Source organism: Frieseomelitta varia, unplaced genomic scaffold, assembly GCF_011392965.1.
Source record: "Frieseomelitta varia isolate USP_RPSP 00005682 unplaced genomic scaffold, Fvar_1.2 scaffold_23, whole genome shotgun sequence".
Taxonomy (NCBI): Eukaryota; Metazoa; Arthropoda; class Insecta; order Hymenoptera; family Apidae; genus Frieseomelitta; species Frieseomelitta varia.
Genome location: NW_025109957.1, coordinates 78,645 through 99,307, shown reverse-complemented (window position 1 = coordinate 99,307; position 20,663 = coordinate 78,645). Strand labels below are relative to the sequence as shown.

At 25.5% G+C, this 20,663-nt stretch overlaps 2 protein-coding genes and 1 long non-coding RNA gene across 6 annotated transcripts; all 3 read right to left on the bottom strand.

Moving 5' to 3' along the window:
• Positions 1–505: 505 nt before the first annotated feature.
• LOC122527656 (alpha-aminoadipic semialdehyde synthase, mitochondrial) lies at positions 506–8,444 on the bottom strand. 3 transcript variants are annotated; one of them, XM_043652026.1, is made up of 11 exons: positions 8,084–8,444; positions 7,478–7,960; positions 7,062–7,287; positions 6,101–6,428; positions 4,472–4,835; positions 3,931–4,253; positions 3,472–3,721; positions 2,600–2,860; positions 1,571–1,952; positions 575–712; positions 506–540 (listed from the first exon to the last, which is right to left on the bottom strand). In XM_043652026.1, the coding sequence occupies exons 1-10, from the start codon at positions 8,105–8,107 to the stop codon at positions 597–599; spliced, it is 2,757 nt and encodes a 918-aa protein (XP_043507961.1). In that variant the 5' UTR covers positions 8,108–8,444; the 3' UTR covers positions 506–540; positions 575–596. The 3 variants fall into 3 exon arrangements, with proteins under 3 accessions (XP_043507961.1, XP_043507962.1, XP_043507960.1); XM_043652027.1 differs by having other exon boundaries at positions 506–543; positions 581–712; XM_043652025.1 differs by having other exon boundaries at positions 506–712.
• A 522-nt stretch (positions 8,445–8,966) lies between these two features.
• LOC122527658 (general transcription factor IIF subunit 1) lies at positions 8,967–19,779 on the bottom strand. Of its 2 annotated transcripts, none has more exons than XM_043652029.1 (8): positions 19,565–19,779; positions 16,614–16,804; positions 14,631–14,677; positions 14,191–14,562; positions 13,801–14,120; positions 12,730–13,013; positions 12,319–12,653; positions 8,967–9,220 (listed from the first exon to the last, which is right to left on the bottom strand). In XM_043652029.1, the coding sequence occupies exons 4-8, from the start codon at positions 14,535–14,537 to the stop codon at positions 9,007–9,009; spliced, it is 1,500 nt and encodes a 499-aa protein (XP_043507964.1). In that variant the 5' UTR covers positions 14,538–14,562; positions 14,631–14,677; positions 16,614–16,804; positions 19,565–19,779; the 3' UTR covers positions 8,967–9,006. The 2 variants fall into 2 exon arrangements, with proteins under 2 accessions (XP_043507964.1, XP_043507963.1); XM_043652028.1 differs by lacking the exon at positions 16,614–16,804 and having other exon boundaries at positions 19,565–19,607; positions 19,721–19,738.
• On the bottom strand, positions 17,523–18,121 carry LOC122527659. The gene is made up of 2 exons (XR_006306385.1): positions 17,733–18,121; positions 17,523–17,627 (listed from the first exon to the last, which is right to left on the bottom strand). It is a non-coding gene; the product is annotated as an uncharacterized LOC122527659 (long non-coding RNA).
• Positions 19,780–20,663: the final 884 nt, after the last annotated feature.

Genomic DNA, 20,663 nt, shown 5'->3' with positions numbered 1-20,663 from the left:
AATTTTTTTTAAATTTTCTTTAGTCGTTTGATTATTTATGTTAGCTAAATAATTAAACGACTTAAATTAACCTAATTGACATTTCAAATTGAAATTCTATAACTTTGCCTTTGTGTTTTTATTTTAACTCATTTTTTTTGATCACCAATATTATTTTTGCATACCCCCAACCGGTCCGTCGCGTACCACAGGTTGGACCAATAGTATAGAGTATGTATCTATAATAACAATAATTTTATATTTTCAAAATAATATAAATAACATTACTTTGTTTTATATACAAGTTCATTATATACATTTGTCACAATCATTTAAGTGCTTAATAATTAAATTAAAAAGGGATAATATACATATAGTAGATGATAATAATATAAAATAATATAATCTTATTCTCATAGTACTAACACTATGACAAAATATAGTTTGTTCAAATGATATATAACAATCATATTGTTGTCTTTTTATATTAATAATATTGTTGACTTACAAGTGCGATAATAAAAAGTTTTCTGTTTTAAATATATCATATTTAAAATTATTAATAATATTATATTATTAATATTATTGTTAACAATATTGTTAATATTACAAATATGTCAAACCCATGTGGATGTCTCAAAGAATTCTATTCCTTCAGCTTTTATTCGATTAAGTATAGGTCGATAAATATCAGGAGTAAATGGAAGAACCACACCTCGTTGTTGAATTTCATCTATTAACAAAAAAAAAAAAAAATTATAATGTAACTTGAAAGGATTAAATTACCTTATAAAATTTATTTAAAAGAGTAGTATGAAAATATAAGAAATATATGTGGATATAGCTTTAAAAATTTAACAATTATAATACTATTAGTTTGGTGTGAACATCTTTTCGAGCTATTTTATAAATCCCAAATATATTTAATCTCCAAAATAATTATTTCACTCAATTCGAAGTTATTTCCAAACAAAAGTCCAACACTGATTTCGATAATGTTGTCAAGGTCATTACCTTAAGTAGTATTGTGAAAAGTTGTGTATGGACTCATCGTTCATTACATATCAAAAAAAATTTATTCAAAAATATATGATAATCTATAGTACTTTCTGGAAAGCATGCGACTAAATTGACAAAAATATATATATACCAATATCGTGACAGAAAATCGTAAGCGCTTAAACGAATGAGATATTCGTGAAAGTATTCTACATATGATTGAGCAGAATATAAATAGGAATACTATTTATTCGAGTTCGTTATTCGCAAGTCAGCTTGCTGCTTGCTGATCGCAGAAATATTCATATTTTCGGCGAACATAATTCAAGCGAAACTTCCGGCAAATTGTTCGCGAAGCAATGTACCCGACATGAAATGTTATGATAGATTAATTTTTTGTCAGACATTTACAGATTTCCTACTACGAGTTCATCAGATTTGTCCGATGAACAATTCGGCCATATTCGTCAGGAATATGCGAATTTATGTAAGCTCATGCGTCATTTATGTTGTAGTATTATATTATAATATTACGTGATGAGAGTAATAGTATTTTCACAAAAATGATTGAATATTTTTGCAAGAACCATACCATCAAGAATCATTTTAACTGCAATTGCCGTTGGATACCCAACAGTGCGCGCCATGGCAGAGTAGCCTCGTGGTTCACCATACAGCACTAAATTAATTCCTCTGTTTTCTCTTCTGTTATCTGGCCAAAGTATTCCAATATTGTGTCTTAAAATTACCAGATCTCGTTCATTTTTATCATAACACAGCTTTTTCGACAAAAAATGTGTCAGAGTATCAAGAGGAGTATTTAATTTCAGTACTAAATCTTCTTCAAGAAGTCCCAAATCTTCAATTGTTTTTACGCTTTCTTCTGAATTTAGCATTTCTGCCAACTTTCTTTTCAAATTTTCATAAAAGATATTATCGTTCGCCAAACCAAGTAAATTGCAAATTAATACTCTCTGAAACAATAAAAAGGTAAATTTAGGTAATTTATTTAAGATTGGTCCGACATCAAAATAGGCACAAAAAAAACAAATTGCAAAATTTATCGAATTACTACCGCGAAAGATAATACATGTAGTTTAAAAAATTTTGTCTGTCAAATCTCGTATCAAATTCTTGTAAATTTTTAAGAAATATAATAAATAAAGTCATACATATAATACATATGTATGTGTATATTACTGATATGTTTCAAAGTATTCTTAGATATTAATTAGTGATTAAGAAGTAATAAATAATGAACTATTATAAAACTTATTCCTAGAATTATAGATGCAACTATATATCTTTTTAATATATTTGATATATTGATGCATGTTCCTCAGATTAAATTTAACATTCTCATAATGAAATTTTCAGTTTATCGATTAATTAATTATTATAATCACATCATAAGTGATAATGAAATATTTATGATGAAATATAGGACGAAATCTGATTTCGAATTATGTTTCTAAAAATTGAAGCCGTTTGTTCAATTTACTGTATTACAATCTAAAATATTTCGGAAAGCAATTCTGATTGAAATTTATCTGTTTTTTAAATTTAAATCTCAATATAGTTTTTTCTATTTAATTTATATATAAATATCATGTTTACATACCCATGTAATATCTGGACCATTTGGATGCAAGGATGGATGTGGATTAGGATCCGTTAATCCAAGAAATTGTAAAGCTTGTATTGTGTTGCAAAAACCTTTAAATCTCAATGTACCTCGCAGTACTGTATTAACATTACTGAGTCCGTATAAATCTTTATAAATTGTACTGTCTCGATTAGGGAAACCTTCCAATGCAAAACCGGGTAAAAAGTCTAAATCTTGAACGGCAGACATAAGATCTCCTGGCTGTATTTCTACAATCTGTAAAATGAAAATAAAATTGATTAAGACAATTAAGACATAAGTCCTAAGGTGCTAGGACATCCTAAGCAATTAGGACATAAGCTAAGTCTAGCGATCTTCTTTATTGTAGATATAATAGAACCTCTGAATTTAATTAAGACTCCGTATTGTCCGATAAAGTTTATATATGTAAAATATGTATCATCCAGTCGATCACGATATCGCGTTACGGCTGCTTTGATTTTTTAAAATATACTGCCATTTTATTTTTTATCGCGTAGTGTCGTGGATTTCAGAGAAAGACGGTATGAAATGAAAAGAGATAATCTTTTTGTATTAAGAAAATTTAGGAACAGTTGTTTATAAAATTTTATATGATCAAAATGTTTTTATGATTTTATTCCATGATTTATATAATTTAAATAGATTCCTCTATTATCTAAGATAGACTCGGTTTATATTTGGATAATCGAGATTCATATGTGTACTTGTAGATGTATATACTACAACGGACTTCAGTAAATTACGGTCAATTTTCAAATTTTATATATTAAATCTTTTTGTTATATCACAAATAGATACAAAGTTAAGTACATACGTAATAATGTACGAAAGAAATTTGAACTTACTTGTCTGTTAGAATAAAATTTAGCCGATGCTAAGGTATTTAATAACACTCCTCGTGGTGACCAACTAAATTTATATCGTAAAGGATTAGACGAACATTCTGGAGCAGGTAAGCCGCCACACCACGATATAAAAGATTCAATTTTTCCACCAGCTTGCTTAACGTTATCAAAACATTCTAAAGCCAACAAGTGATCAATACCAGGATCTAATCCTATTTCATTAAGTATAGTTACGTCCGCTGCAAGAGCCCTAAGAATAGTTAACATATTAATATAATTTATTTTAATACTCACAATATATATAAATATTGATATTTATGTTATTGTTTTTATAACTATCGTTATTAGTAATATAATGAGATATTTTAAATACATTGCAATAATTTTTTGTTAATATTTATTGATATTTATTAAAATTGTCACTTGTCATGTAAACTTTTTATCTGAATTGTCACTTACTTTTCATGTAAAGCTTTAACATCTTCATTTGTATAACTTGCTGTTACTAAGTGAGTTTTATTATGTATGCATACATTTGCGATGACATGATGTAATGAATATGGTAACAATGAAACTACTACATCCGCCGATTTGACAATATCGTTTAAAGTGTCAGGACGTTCAATTACATCTAATAGAACCGATTCCACACCGGCAAAATTGTTTGCTAATATATCTGCTTCTTCTTTCAGTTGAGATGCAACAGTTATGTGTATATTACTATTTCTGTGTAAATATTCAACCAATGGGGCGGAAACATGGCCAGCACCAAGGACAACCACCTATTTACGAAACAATGCATACTAATATATTATTTAATAACTAATTATAAATAATTATATTAGTCAGTGTTTTATTAAAATTACATAACATTATTTTGTGAAAATTCTATTTCATAGAATTAAATTATATATGACATAAAATAATTACTATGAAAATAAATAAAGTAATTTATGTTAATCTAAACTATTTTATGTATCAAAATATAATTTTTCTGCACCTTTTTACTTCGTATTTCACCACTATCTGCTGTATGTTTACAACGGTGATTTAGTAATCTTAATTCTTGAATGTATTCAAAATTGGGTGTTAATTTTCCGTTGGATGCTATTATTGCATCATACACTGCTGGACTGAAATTATGTTCTTCAAGAGGTACTTTTGCATCCGACTGAATAATATCCAATGCATAAGGATATAAAAGATTTCCGAAGAAATCTGTAGATTCTTTTGGTAGCTGAGTTGGCATATTATCAATTGAACAGACTAATACCCCAGGTCCTTTAAAAGATTTCGTATCCTTGTTACGATCAGCATCGTATAAACAAAATGGTGTGTCAATTGTTGTACATTCATTCATGAATCTATGAAGATTTATAAAAAAAGATATAAAAGAATAAATATTTGCATTTATTAAAATATATGATATTATAATTGATTCTTCAGGGACATTTGTGCACCATGTTGAATTCTTATACAATCAAAAGTTATTTTAATAGTACTAAATTTTATAAACTAACATGTGACCATTTACTGCTACTATTTAAAGCTATAAAAATCATTAAACTTAATTATTATTAGTAATAGAATTTAAACTTATAAAAATGATCAAAAAGTCTAATCCATCAACATTAGGCGTTGTCCTTGAAGGAATAGTACATAGATGATCAGAAATCATAACAATTATAATCCAAATTTAAAAAGTTACAACACACGAATTATTGAATAATGTTGATCGAATAATAATTGCAATAATAATGATCAAAATATTTTTAATTACCAATAACTTTTATCAATAACGAAATTTTTTTAAATTACTTCTTATCATCATTATTTATTAACATTATTCATAATTATTCTAAACTATAAATTAAATTATATAATATATAATTTTTTTAATATCCTTGATAAAATGAATTTTTCTGCGTTGAACTATTCATTAATTAATTATCTGAAAACTATTTTTATTAAAAATCATAATGACCAATGGTTATTAGCAACCAACAAATTTCAATTATTTATAATGATTACTCCCAAATAAAATGTTTACAATTAGTCAATATTAGAACACTTGAAAATTAATACTCTTTAATCATCTAATTTTTTTGAAAATCTTACACGAATCGGAATTGCGGAATTACGGCGGCTGATGAGAAATATGTCATAGTCCCAAAAAAATACATTAGCAAGTACACATAAGATATTTCTAAATTATTGTAATATAAAATACGATTCAAATAACTTTAATTTAATTTTACATATACATGTAATAGATATTGATAAAAAGAATATTATATTATAATATTAATAATATTATAATAATTAAGTGATTGAAAACTTCTGATCATTGTTGAAATTTTAGAACGATTGAAATATGTTTCTAACTATAATAAAAAATATCAGCTAAGAATATCAACTACAATAGAAAATATCAGAAACTTAAAATGCAGAAAGTTAAGAGAAGAGAAACGTTCGTCAATATCGTAATTATCAAAACGTAACAAAAATACCAAATTTCTAATGAAATTGCAATAAATGCTCAATTGTTTATATACGGTAATGCGCATCTATTATATTACAACAAAATTAGTTAAATAAATAACATAATATTAAATAATCTTAAACTTACTCAATACTGCCTCCAGGATCTGCAGATATATCACAGATAGCTAATATTCGGTGAGGTAAAGTAGGGGCACCAATACTTGATGGTAACCAAGGAGTATATGCTGGTCTTAGCAAATATTTCGCATCTGGTATAGTTATTAATTTAGGCGAACCAACAGCCCAATATATTCCATTTATTATCACTGATGCGTATGGTGCAATCTTTTTGCTGAAAGTGGAAATATATCTCTCAGGATGCTTGTCACATTCATCAGAATCAAAACCACCTCCATCTTTTCTTTCAAGATGATGCCTTCGTCTTACCTCGCATCCATATATCTTCGTTGTATCTAAAAATTTTGCTTGTTATTTTAAATGCAATTATATTTAGAAATCATATATAAATCATCTAAAATGTACCTGTACATATTCACAAAATATACCTATATATATAGCATTTTAATTATAAATATATGTATGCTAAGAGAAATAAATATTTCTCTCAATATATACAAGAAATGTTTCACGAAAATCAGACCACCCGAATATCTTCTCCGACAGTACGAAAATTGTTCCTAACGTAACTTAAACTTGATGAAATAGATTTATTTAAACGCAAACTTTTATTACATAAACCAAAAATCACATCATAGATTGCAAAGAAAATGCTCTTTATATTAATTTTAATTGTATATATAAAATCTAATTCATTAACATTTATACAAATGAAATTCTACTGTAAGGAATAATCAAACTTCAAATCCAATGTTTCTAGACTATTAGAATATTCAGTTAATAATAACTGATACATATATTAATTCTCAAAATCTATTTTCTTTCTTAATCGATAATTATAAAATAAAAAATATTATTTTGTTTAATACAATATGAATTCATTTTGTTATAAACCACTACATCGGAAGAAAACAAATTTTGTATAAAATGTAATAAATGAAATATATATGTACATATGTAATGCTCACCGCCATGTTCGGCAACTTTTCTCAGCATTTCCGGTGGTACATATTCGTGAGGAAGTTCTTGAAAAACTTCTTGACCGCCCTGACTTACATTACCACTACCAGTGAAAATAAAAGTTAGTGGTCCAATTGACTTTGGCATAGCACCTAATGCTATCTCATATCCTGCACCTCGTATGGCTTGTCGTGCCATAGCGGAATCTCTATAATTATGCGCGGGGCCAATATGCTAGTAAACAATAATTGTTATTTTGTATACATAATTAATAAATAAATATATCTATAGATATAATAACAGATAAATACATTGAAGAGTATAATTGAGCTAGTAGATTGCAAATTTAATTACATAAAATATTTTCCAATATAGTTATCGTTATTATTATTATTAAACTTTTGCTATTATTAAAAAATTTTACCATGAATGGTGTATGATGTCCCAGTGCAAGTAATCTTAATCCAAGTCCATGTAATATGTTTATCATGCCAGCTACGCCAGCATATTTCCCGAATGCAACCACTCTTTGTCCATTATCATCTGTTAGTTTTTCATAATCTAATAAACGTATATTCTTTTCTAGAATGGCATCTAGGAGAGGCATATTACTTTCTTGTGCCTTGATAGTATGAGAGAAAAGACAGTAAGTTTTATTGGATATAAGTTGATCCACAGGTACTTGCTTCACACCAAAAATAATAGAGGCAGAACTAATATCCTCTTGCAATGTAGCACCTGCAGCTTGATAGGCATGTGCAGGGTACGCTCTTCTATTACTAGGTTGCACAATTACTTTTACTCCTGCCCTAATTAATCGACGAACATTCGTAGGTGCTAAAGGAGCTCTTCTTTCCCATACTGATTGATCTTCTCTTCTAATTGCTATTATTTTGCCTTTTAAGTTCTATAAAAAATATAATACTTTTTATTACAATATTTTATATTTACTAACATTAATTATGATGTGTATAAAAAATTCATTCATCTATTCATATTTTCTCAAAATTTTCTTCATATTCTTACTTACTTTTATAGAACGAGTTGAGGACATAATGATACGTAATAAATTCACATTTATATAATTGAATATTCTTGATATTTCACCATATAATCACACAAAAAATATAAAACGACTTTCTATAAATAGCATCGTGCGTTCACCAATTTCATTCAGTTTACAATAATAAAGTGACAAGAGAAAAGTGTATACTATAATGCAAGATGTCTCTTATTCTAAAATATAATAAAATTGTATTACACTTCTGATACTGCACGAGTCAGTGAGGTCAATGTAAAATTTAGAATATGTTACTACATCACTGATAAACCCGAAGACGCGTGCTTATCAAAATGACTTTCTTCAACTATGTGATTTTTATTACAATTAATTCAGATTGACAAAAAAACATTTTAACAGAACATAATAATAAATTGAAATTTTTAATTATTATAATTATTTTTATTAATTACATCCATCAGAAAATAGAATATATCATTATTAGAGATACAATTCGCGATTTAAGAAAACTGGATTTCGAAAATATCAAGATTCCTAAAAGTGTTTTATAATAATATTTCCTATTATTAGGAAACATTAAATATAATCATTGTCTCGAATTTTTGAGTTTTGACTTCTTTTTCTTAAAAATTCAGATCATATACATGCATATTTAGTACATTGATTCTATTTTTCATAAGTTTATAACATGAAGAATACATAGACATAAAAAGTAGATAAAACGCTTTAAAAAGATTTGAATTCCCGAAATTTTTAGTAAATCTTAATATTCTTGAGAATTGTATTAATTGTACTAATCTATTCCTAATGATAGATCTAATTATAAAATTTAATTCTTAAATTAAATTTTATACATTGATTTATTATTATTATACAAATTATTATTTTTACATATTCCATAAATATCAATTGGATTAAAATATACAAAAATATTAATTAGATTGTGTCTTAATAGACAAATACATTTTATTCTTTATTGTCTGCTTAGTTGGATTGATCTTTTTAAGTATTTGAGTCATTACGTTAACTAACTGTTCTGAAGTAAGACCAGTCTTTTTCGATTTAAATTTCTGTAAAAGCTCCGTTGTTGTCATTGGTTTACGCATAAGATAACGTCTCACTGCATCCTCCGTGATTCCGGATTCACTACAACATAAGAATAATTATTATAATTAGCTATTAATTACGTAAATATATTTGTTAGTTAAACATAATAGCAATAATTCCTTTATACATATGCTATGTCCAGTGTGATATCCAATAAACTTCATTCGCGTTTTCAACAAATCATTCTGAACAAAAAATATTTATGTTGTATTTTTGATAAATATATACAATATATATGATGCAAAACATGTTGAGACAACATCGAAAAACTTTTTATCACTGCCTGTTTCAAAACATTATCAAGTATTTAGAGAAATATTTTATATTGTTTATATTAAAGCAATGCTATCGTTGGTTTTGATTTTAAAACAATATTTGTTATCCATATGTTAGTTTGTTTCGAACTGCTAACGATGACTAAAAAAGACTTATCTTTTGTAGCAGCAGCATGTTGTTATCAGTTAAAAGAAAAGAGAAACGAAAAGTAGTATAGGCTCAAGTTTAAACCATTAGAATTCAAAAACCATCAGACAATTTATAAATACATTGAAGCTTGATAATAGACAGATGGCATCTTCAAAACTTTATAGGCTTGTTCAATACATCTAGAACATCTACTTTAGGACATTGATTCTATTCAGGTCCACACGAGCGTTAATAAAAGGGCATCGTGATGAACTTAAAAATTTCTAGAAGCCAGCGTTATGTTTAATGTTGCAACGTGCGTTAATTTTTTTTTTATGTATTTATGCTACGATGCAGTGTTGAGAATATTGTAGTATGTGAATATAACAAAACATACTACATACGAATATACCGTGTTAATTCAAATAGGTTTGACAAATGACTTCAGAAAAAAAGACTTTCAGTATTTAACATTGAGGCATCGATTTCATATATATATATATATATAGATAAACTGTTTTTATGTACTTCGGTATTATTGGTTTAGCAAAAGTTGCAGAAAGTTTCAGTTTCTTGTATAGCCTTGTTAACATGTTTTCATTTCACAATTAGAATAAATAGCATGTTGTTAACGATAAAATAGGAAATAGTTTTTTAACAACATATCTGATACGAAATACTCTAAATAAAATAGAGCACTAATAAATTAAAATACGAGACTAAAATTGGACAAAGACTCGAAAATTGCTTACTATATAAGAAAGTTGGATGATATCAAAAGACATGTGAGTTAGTATTACTAGTTTAGTGCAAATGAAGGCGTGAAGAATATCTAAAGGTCATCGACTTATTTTTTAATGCATCCATGAGTTTTTGTCTTGAGTATCATCATAAATAAGTATATATAGATAAAATGAAAAATATATTATTTTGAATTGTGTCATTTCTTTGAATATCTAATTATATCTAACTTTATTATATCTTTAAATATCTAAGTTTTTTCACTCTGCTTTTCTACATTGTATCACTTTCGACAAATGTGTGATACGAATGTAGGTTGTAACTCAATCGTGCTCTTGAAAAATAATTTTAAATTTTTATTAACTCTTAAATTAACATGGAAATTTTATACAATATTTGTATAATACGATTTAATACAATAAAGAAAAGATTCCTAATCTGAATTCTAAATTAGATTACAGTCTTTATTAACATATAAATTAACTTATGCAATATCTCTTAGCATGAGATCATAGTTCATATATTGCTTAATAACAGCATGGAAAAAAACTGTAGAAAATGTAAATAATTATAGTGTGATTAATATTTTTTTTTTTATGTCGGCTGATGTAATTTTGCTTCCAATTTATATAAGCTGTAACTTTCGATTGATAAATAAGTTTTCTAAATTTAATATAGATGTAATTTTTTATGAAAGATTATATCTTTAGACTTATCATAACGTTGATCTAATACGTGCATTTGCTTTTGTTTATTATTAAAATTATAATTGAGTTTCTTAAATTGACCCACCTAATGGTTCTCAAATTGGATCAAATTACAGTTAAATTATAATCACACTAATATCAAGACACTTAAATATTCAAATACTAACTATTTAAACTAACAATAAGATATTTCTACATCACATAGCAGATGAGAAAGTGAAGACATTTTTCTTTTCGAAAAATGTTATAAATTGTCATAATATATAAAAATATTAAACAATTTGTTTTAAAATTGGATTTAAAGATTGAAGTCTCCTCTTTATATGAAAAAAAAAACATCATCACAATTAGAAAAGATATTTAGGTGGCCTCACTTAAATGGACCATCCTGTATAGTTCAAATTAATATCAGAAGTAACTTATAGCAATACAAGAATTAGAATCCCATTTAATTAATGAATAAAGCTTCAATCCTTGAGCAAATTTTTTATTCAATAAGCAATGAAGAGCAAAATCCATACGCAAATAATTTTTATAGATACAAGATAAAGAAATAATTTTTACAATTATAAATATAATGTAATAACGTTTTTTTAATATTAATAAATTATAACTTCGTCTTTTCTTCATGGATTTCACAATTTTTGTAGTTGATAAATTTTACTTTTTTAACTTTAAATATTTGCTATATTACTATATATTCATTAAAACTACGAAATTTAATAATGGCACACATATGCTATCTCTTTGCAGAAAAATATAAAAGTAGCTATAAATCACTGTTTAAATAATTATTAAAAATGTGAAAACACTTTTTATATAAAAGTAATTTTTGATATAATGAATAATTAGTAGAACATTTGAAGTTTTCCTCAATCATTATAATAAGATTTTAATATTGTGCTTTTGTTAAATGGAAATATATGGTTTTATTGCTGCCAATTATACATTTAAAATTAGTATAATTAGACATTACATATTAAAATATATTCATTCACATACATGAAATATATGTATGGATAATAATGATTATATGTCAATAATGATTTAAAAAATGAATCAAATATTGATAAATCAAATGATTTTAACAATTAGAAAAATAATATCATTTTCATTTAAAATTTATAATATAATAAAAATGATATTTTATATTAATTAACTTTAATTAACTTTAATTAAATAAGAAATTAAATCTATATATAAAAAAATAAAATTCGTAGTTCGTAAAATTTACAAAATTATACAAAGAATAATTTTAAATGTTAATAATAATAAACAACATACCTGATTCCTGGGATGTAGGAAGTTACTGGTACTAAATTAAAATTATCCAATTTCAATTTCTTCGCTTGTGATAAATCTGGAGATCCAGATTGTTTTCTTTTTATAGAGTCTGATATTCCAGCTGTAGGTGTTGCAGATCTTGAACTATGTGCACTATTAGATTTTTTATTATCTTTTTCTTTCACTGTATCAGATTCTGAATCTGAGTCACTAGAAAAGTCACTAGAAGAATCTTTTCCTGATGTAAGTTTCTTTGAATCTTTTTTTTTAAATTGTTTCTTCTTTTTCTTTTTATCTTTCTTCTTATCTGCATCTTTACTGATCTTATCTTTATCCTAAAAATTAATGAATAAAATAAATATTTCTATTATTATAAGTATTTTTATCATTTATAATATTTTGTGAATTTACTTTATCATCTTTATCTTTAGTTTCATCATCTTCATCTTTTTCTTCATCCCCATCTTTTTTATCTGTTTGTTCTTCATCATCATCATCTTCATCAGAAGCAAGTAATTTTCTCAATGCGTCTTCTTCTGCAACTGATTTACTATCCTTTTGCTGTTCCAATTCTGACTCAGAATCTGACGAGTCAGAAATGTAATCACATTCTCTACCTTCTTCATCACCATCATCACTTTCTTCAAATGCTTCATCATCAGATGCATTTTTCTTTTTCTTTTTCGTGGCATCAACTAACACAAATATTTTAATTCATATTTTGGCGTATAATAAATATATAGAAAAAATTATTTATTATGATAAAACTAATTCACAATACAATTATACAATTGTACCGAGGATGTGAGTCATGTAAAATAGAACATATGAATATGTCGGCTGTTAATAATTTGGATTGTTCTTTCTAAAGGAGGGGTTGTAGAATGAGGAATGTGTTAGATCAGAAAGTATGAGAGTAGGTTTCCAAAATTGGGATCAATGAATGTGGAGAAGCAGAAAGAATTAAAGAAGATGCTACGGAAAAGACAGATGCTACAAGAAAATCGTCTCATTCGCAACTTCTAGTGAATCCAGTAAAAGCAGAAGAAATTGACAGATTGTTACATTATCTACAAAAAATTACGGAACCAGAAATTGCAAATCATACAGTAGATCATTATAATTCAAAATAATTTTTATTTACTCTTTTCATTATTATTTTTTTTCTATTTTTACTATTATTCTTATTATTTAATGTAATTTAATATAATTATTAATGCATGTGTTAAGGAAATATTCAACTATTTGTAATACTTATGAAAATAAAATTTGCCTAACTTTGATCGATGTGTCCAAAACAATTATAATGTGACAAAATATCGGTATCATATATCACTTATTTTGTGTTGTGCGAGTGTTATGTTTCACGCGGCCGCATAATAAGATAGCGAGCAAAAGAACGGATGCTTAAGTGGGCATTACTGTTTAATAAGTATAATTACTAAATATGCATTTCTTAAGATTATCAGAAGTAACACTTACCTTTGTTTTTCTTTTTCTTTTTATCATCTTCTTCATCAGAATTCTTTTTACTACCTTCATCATCACTAACCGAATCATCATCATCGCTATCCATCCACTCATCCATTTCAGATATTTTTAAATCTTTCTCTTTTTTATTCGGTTTTTTACTCTTTCCACCTTCTATCATTTCTTCGTCATCTGCACCATCCTCATCATTTCTAAGTCTTTTACGCAACATCAATGAAAAATAATTCATTACTTTATTTCTACGACTGAATTCCTGTTCTGCTTCTTCTGCACTTAACGCTTTATATCTCTGAATTGGTTGAAAATTATACCTGAATATAAAAATGATAAGCATTAAAATTTTAATAAAATGCAATTCAATTCTCAAATTTGACTAATTACCATTCATGTAATGGAAAAGCTTCTATGGCTCCATCGGGAGCATGTGTAAAAACATAATATGCCGCATTTTCACTCACACCACCTTCTCTTATGCCTTTAAACTTTTTACCAGTTTTTCCTCCAGATTTCAAAATCCAAGGTTGATCTTCTGGCTTATATTTTCTACTTGTAATGCCAAATTTTTTTCTCCTTGCCTCTTCTCTCGCATCTCGACCAAATTCGGAACCAGCTCCAAATTTTGGCATTTCTTCTTCTATTCCTTTATATTCCTTCATATTATTTTCACGTTCCATTTTTACCTGGGTCCATTTTGAAAAATCAACATTTAATGTTGCATTAAAACGCATCACATTGTGCTTTTTCTTGTTGTTTCTAAAACAAAACAATATTTCATTTAATAATTTTGTAATTCGTAATTGTAAAATTATTTCGTTACGTACTTTGGTACTCTGATGCTAAACTCTTGTATGGAAGGTGCAACTGAAATCTAAAAATTATGACTGTATTAATATATTGTATTGTGTGTGTTAATATATTGTTGTTGTAATAATATTGTTTCTTAACTTCCACTATATAATATTATAATATAACTATATAATATTAAATACATAGAATGTATCCAAGAATATATTTATATTTGATATAATAAAAACAAAGTTATTCTTTACATAAAGATTCCAAATAGCATCAATGGTTCAATATCGGAATGGTATAATCGGAACAAAATTTTCAGAATATCATTGGTTGAGATAGTAGATTTAAAATATAAAATCTCAGTTTCGGAAAGTTATACATTCAGAAGATACAGAGATGTTTTTTCAAATAGCATCAGAAGACAAAAACAGATGAAACATTACTGACTGGCTAGAAAACAGTAAGGAGTTATCTAACTTAAATCAATATCGATTAAAACGATTTTATTGATCTTCGAATTTAAAAATATATATCGGAAACATTAAAAAACATATACCATATCAAAATGTCGAATGGAGTATCTAACAGTAATAAAAGTGTCGAGTAATAATAGTAGTGAAGGCATGAAGGGGAAGTGGCCAAAATTTATTACCGTATTCTATTATTTCTAAAAAAGAAAAAAGATCATATAAATATAAAAAAGATTATATAAGATGTTATAAGTTCGATAACTCTTTCTTTTTGAGATATAGACATCGATTATGATGGAATATTGAAAAAATGTTTAAAACTTAAAGAAAATAGTTAATGTTAAAAATAGTTTCCTCCTTCAGCAATCGATGTTTCAAAGACGTTTAAAAATTTCTGGTGTATACTTGAAGTTTTAAGTATTTTTAATTTATTAATAGTATTATAAAAAAAATTAAAAATTCAAAGGAAGGGAAGCAGGATATCTTAGAATGAAAAATTTTCGAAACTGTTTTTTTATGACCTCTCTTTCTCTTAGTTAATAGAATACAGTTTGGTCACCTATTTTTTTGGCATCTCAATATGTTTGCTTCAGCTTTTACTACTCTATCCTATGATGTCTACCAAATTTCCGGTCAATTGGTCATCAATACTATTCAAAAGTATAGTCAAAGATTATAATTTAATATCTCTACATAATATAAAATAAAATCTATGATAAGAAGAAATCGAACAGTCGAAAAAAAAACCGATCGTCTGAGTGCTTATTTATAATATCAATCGTTAAACATATGTATATATCGAAACGAAGTGTATATGAAATTATATGAAAAGATAATTCAAAAACGATTTCGAATTATCAATATAAAAATATTCGTTTATGTTCAAATTTTCCTAATAAAGAGCAGTTATATCATTCTTCCTGATTCATGTAACACTATACTTATTATGTATAAATTGCATCTTGACTGTCGCTATGATTGTGTTGATAAAGTGAAAAGTGTATTATTTTAAATTGTTTTGTTTTTTGATCACAAATTTGATTAATAATTGAAATAACGTTTAATTGTATTAAAAAACAATTTTTCTATTTCATGATAATCTGTAATATAATAGTGGGTCACAATATTCCAACACTAGTATAATTTTGACTTCTAAGCTTTGCATTTTAAATAAGTATGCAATCAAAAAGTAGTACGTCATATTACATACAGCTCGTATATTTCAAAGATAAAAAAAAAAACGTATGATTATATAATATTACAAGAAATACTGAAGAAATAGGAAATTTGTTATAGATATTGAGAAATTTTTTATATCGATTTAATTCGAATCTTAAGTAATTGAAAAAATATATATATTTTATATCAATCCTAATCTTAAGTAGTTGAAAAAGTAATATATATATAAAGATAATGTTGAATTCTTTTTCAAGAACATTAAGAACACTAGGAAGATTGCGAATACGTCGTTGAAAGTATGATAGTAGATATGTATCGTATCATTGCAAAAAGAAAAACTCAATGCATGAAATAGCAAACCTTTTAATGCTAACGAAGATTATACAATATATATGAGACATTTTTTCAAGATACTGATAGAAGAATAGAATTAATTCCAAGCCAAAAATTCTTGCTGATCGTTACGTTTGATTGTAAGGGAAGGTAGTTGCCACACACAAGCTCAATGAAGAATTCGGAGTTACAATATATGCAGAGAATGTTGTACCAAACTGTAAATAAATGATTCACATTTACAAAATAATACTGCAACAAATTGAAGATAGAAGTCTTAAAAATGAGAACACAAAAATCTAATAATGTAATACATTACAATTAACATACCTCGAATCGCAAAAGTATTCGAACACATGTTTGTGTTAATTTAATAATAATTGAACAACCATGAATATTAATCAGCCATCACAATTGATACTCCATGTTATATACAATTTTTTCTAATGTATGTTTTTCTATAGAATTTCATACTTATGTAAGTAATCTTCACATCCTGCATTCTGATTTTTAATTGATCTTGATCAACATCGAATTACTCAACATGTAACTATCCATAACGATGAATTTCTAAGATGTTCTTGACAAAGTCGCTTCATTCATTTTACAAAACAAATTGTTTTTCTATTTCACAAATTAATAATTCTGCGAAATTATTCATTTCTGTTATAAATGTCGTGCAACTAAAACTGGCTTGAATTATTAACAATGCGACTAACAAATACGATGTTGTAGCATTCTATGCGTTGTCAATGCTTACATCGTCGCATCGATTTTCGAAAATTCATCGACCTCTATGAGATTCAACGGCGGATGGCAATCGCAAATAATTATCTAATCGTCATTTAATCAATTTCAAGAGAATCAAAATCATCGCACATCATATGTTTAAAAATCTTGAAATCCTCTCTCAGACAAAAAATATGCGACATTATACTTGTAATCGCGAGTTGCGCTCAAGTCACGCATCTTCCATAAAATTCTCATTATATCGCACCCTTGCGAAAAAAGTGAAATAAATGTTTTTCAGTAGAAAAATTTCTTTAAATAAAATTAGATATTATTTTATTAATTAAAGAAACAACACAGTTCAAAGTAATACATTTCTGTTATCTAAGAGAAAGAGAGAGAGAATAATACACTTACCTTAACAATATTTATCCACAATAATAATCAAGACAAAATTCATAATAAGAGGTATTTATAGAATACAACACGGTGTCACATGAATTAAGAAAAGTAACATAGTTTTTTTTCTAATGCCTCAAAAAACATCAATAAATAAGATTTTTATAATTAATCAAAGACTATTTCTGCAATATTTTTGTAGTAATAATCCCGTCTTTTAAGATTAGTCACTTTCTTCGCAAGCGTATGATATATATGTATAATATAATACACATGTACATGCACATGTTCCTACATCTCCGTTTAGCGAAAACACTATAGCTATCGTTTCTTAGTTTGTTCACTCAATAAATATAGTCGTTAGAGTAGTTTTATTGTAATCTATATCAGTACAATAAAATTTCTAATTTTATTTAATAATTTAATTAATAATTAATTTCTATAATATTTAAGTACAAGTTTTCATTTTATATATTAACAAAAATTATCTAATTGTGATAAATTTTTCAATATAATAATACGAATTATTGACTAAAAATTTGAAAATAAATAGATTAAACATAAATAGATTAAATAATCTGACAATCCTTTTACTAATAATTTTAGAACTTAGTTTCAAGAAGTTTAAAGTTTCTTCTTGAGTAATATTATTATTTTCTCATATTCTTTCATACTTTCATATTCTTCGTTTATTGATATCAAAACTATTCTGCAATTTCAATTGTTCTGAGTATTATCTTTTCATAACTTAGACTAACATATGTAAAGTATGCGCAAATGTATACTACTTTTCAGACTTTCTTATTTGTGAACAAATTTTTATATCCAAATTGGCAGTGATGAAGAAAGATTTTGGTCTGATAGAATAAACATGCTATAAGAATAAAAATAAATAATTATTAAGGTTGTAAAGTATTAAATACTCAAACAACTTTTATTATATATATACTCAAAAAATAAAAAATTAATAAACAATATTCTTACTTAATCTTTGACTTCGTCATTTTTTTTTTGTCTTATTTTCAATATTTTCAATTTATCATATTGTTAGCAGGATCTTTGAGTTCACTTATCTCTTTGCTTTTCATAAAAAAAAAATTTTGTATTGTCTGATTAATTTTGCCATTATGATATTAAATAATATAAAAGTTTAAAACCTAACCTATAATATAAAAGATAAATAGGAATTATAATTTAAATTTACATAATACTACATGATATAAAATTTATTAATATCTTCAATTTTTCTATGTAAATCATTGTGCTAATGTGTTAATGCTAATATAAGCAATTTTACTATGATTCCAACATATTGCTATTTATATTGTCTTCTTCATTTTTTTATTATGAGGTTCAATCTTTTTGTTGTTTACTACAATAGTCAATTATTGCTCAAAAAATTTGTAGTCAAAATAAAAAAAAATATATTTTGCATGTAGTCCAAAATAAACTTCATTGTTTTGTATCAATAGAAATAGTAAATTTTTTTATATTGTTTTACACAAGGTTAAATTTAAACAAATTCTTCATCTAAAATATTTTTGGAAAATATAGTTTGAAAAATAATATCATATATAATCATGTAATATCATGTATTTATATAGATTTAAAAATTCAATTGTTGTTGTTATAAATAAATAAACCAAATATTTTAAGTGTAAAAATCGAAAATATATTTAATGTTGAGTATCTCCATTTTTATTATTGTTCAATTCGTACAATAAACTAATTTTATAGTTTATAAAGCATTTCATTTTTTCAGTGATAATTCTTTTCTATGTATATAAAACTTACACATTCATTTCATTTTTTGTTACTATAATCTATATAAAAATTTCACATTTAAATACCTTTGAAATTACGGGCGACGTCATCTTGATAACTGAGGTTAGCCTAATAACAATAACAATAATGAAAAGAAAACCACCACAATATTTCAAACTCACTATACAAAACAACTAGATTTTATATTAAAGGTTATTTGCAAAAATAAAACATACACATACGTCTTGAAAGAAATAATGAATTCTTTAATGTGTTACATGAATCCAAATTTCAAGCTTTGTCAAAAAAAATTAGCAGAAAATATATGTGTCTGTCAAAAAAATTACCTAGGATAGTAATACCAACATAAGAAATATTTTTAACCTCCCTATATTGTATTTATACAAATTTATCATTAATTGTACAGTAATTACATATATTTTTAAATATTTTAGTAAAAAATTTGTTTATATGTTTTAAAATAATAATATACAACAAACATAATATATTCATTAAAAATTCCTATAAATATTTAAATATATTTAATAGACGATTGTTTTAAAATACTACTTCGGCTTATACTATACTTCCATATTATACTTTTTTAATCAACTATAAATTAAAATAAAATTACACACCAAGTTTAGAGTAAAATAGGATATGTTATAACACATAGATCAGATACACAGACTATATTTAACTAAAGTATCATATGTATACTTGGTGATCAATTTTTCTATAAATGTTAAACAATTTGTAACTTGGACGTTATAATTTAACATAATTAAAAAAGTTCATACTTATTATACAATACTATAAAAAAGTTATACTTATTTTATATTTATATACTAAAAATAAAACTCAAAAATATAATGTTATTGATAAATATTTAATTAAATGATACGAGTTCGACAACAAGATATTTAATTTATTTAGTTATTTTTTCATAAACTAATTTTTTCACATTAAGATTTTTAAAATAAAAGTTTTTTATTTTTGAAATTGACTCTGTACAGAATTTATTATTGAGTGTAATATCAATCTTAAATTTAATCTAGTAACAAAATTCAAATTTAGGAGGAAATATAGTAATTTTGTATAAAATTTATATTAATATAGTTTTAAAATAACAAATAATTGCAAACGATGAATTATATATAATAAATGTCGTTATTACAATAAATA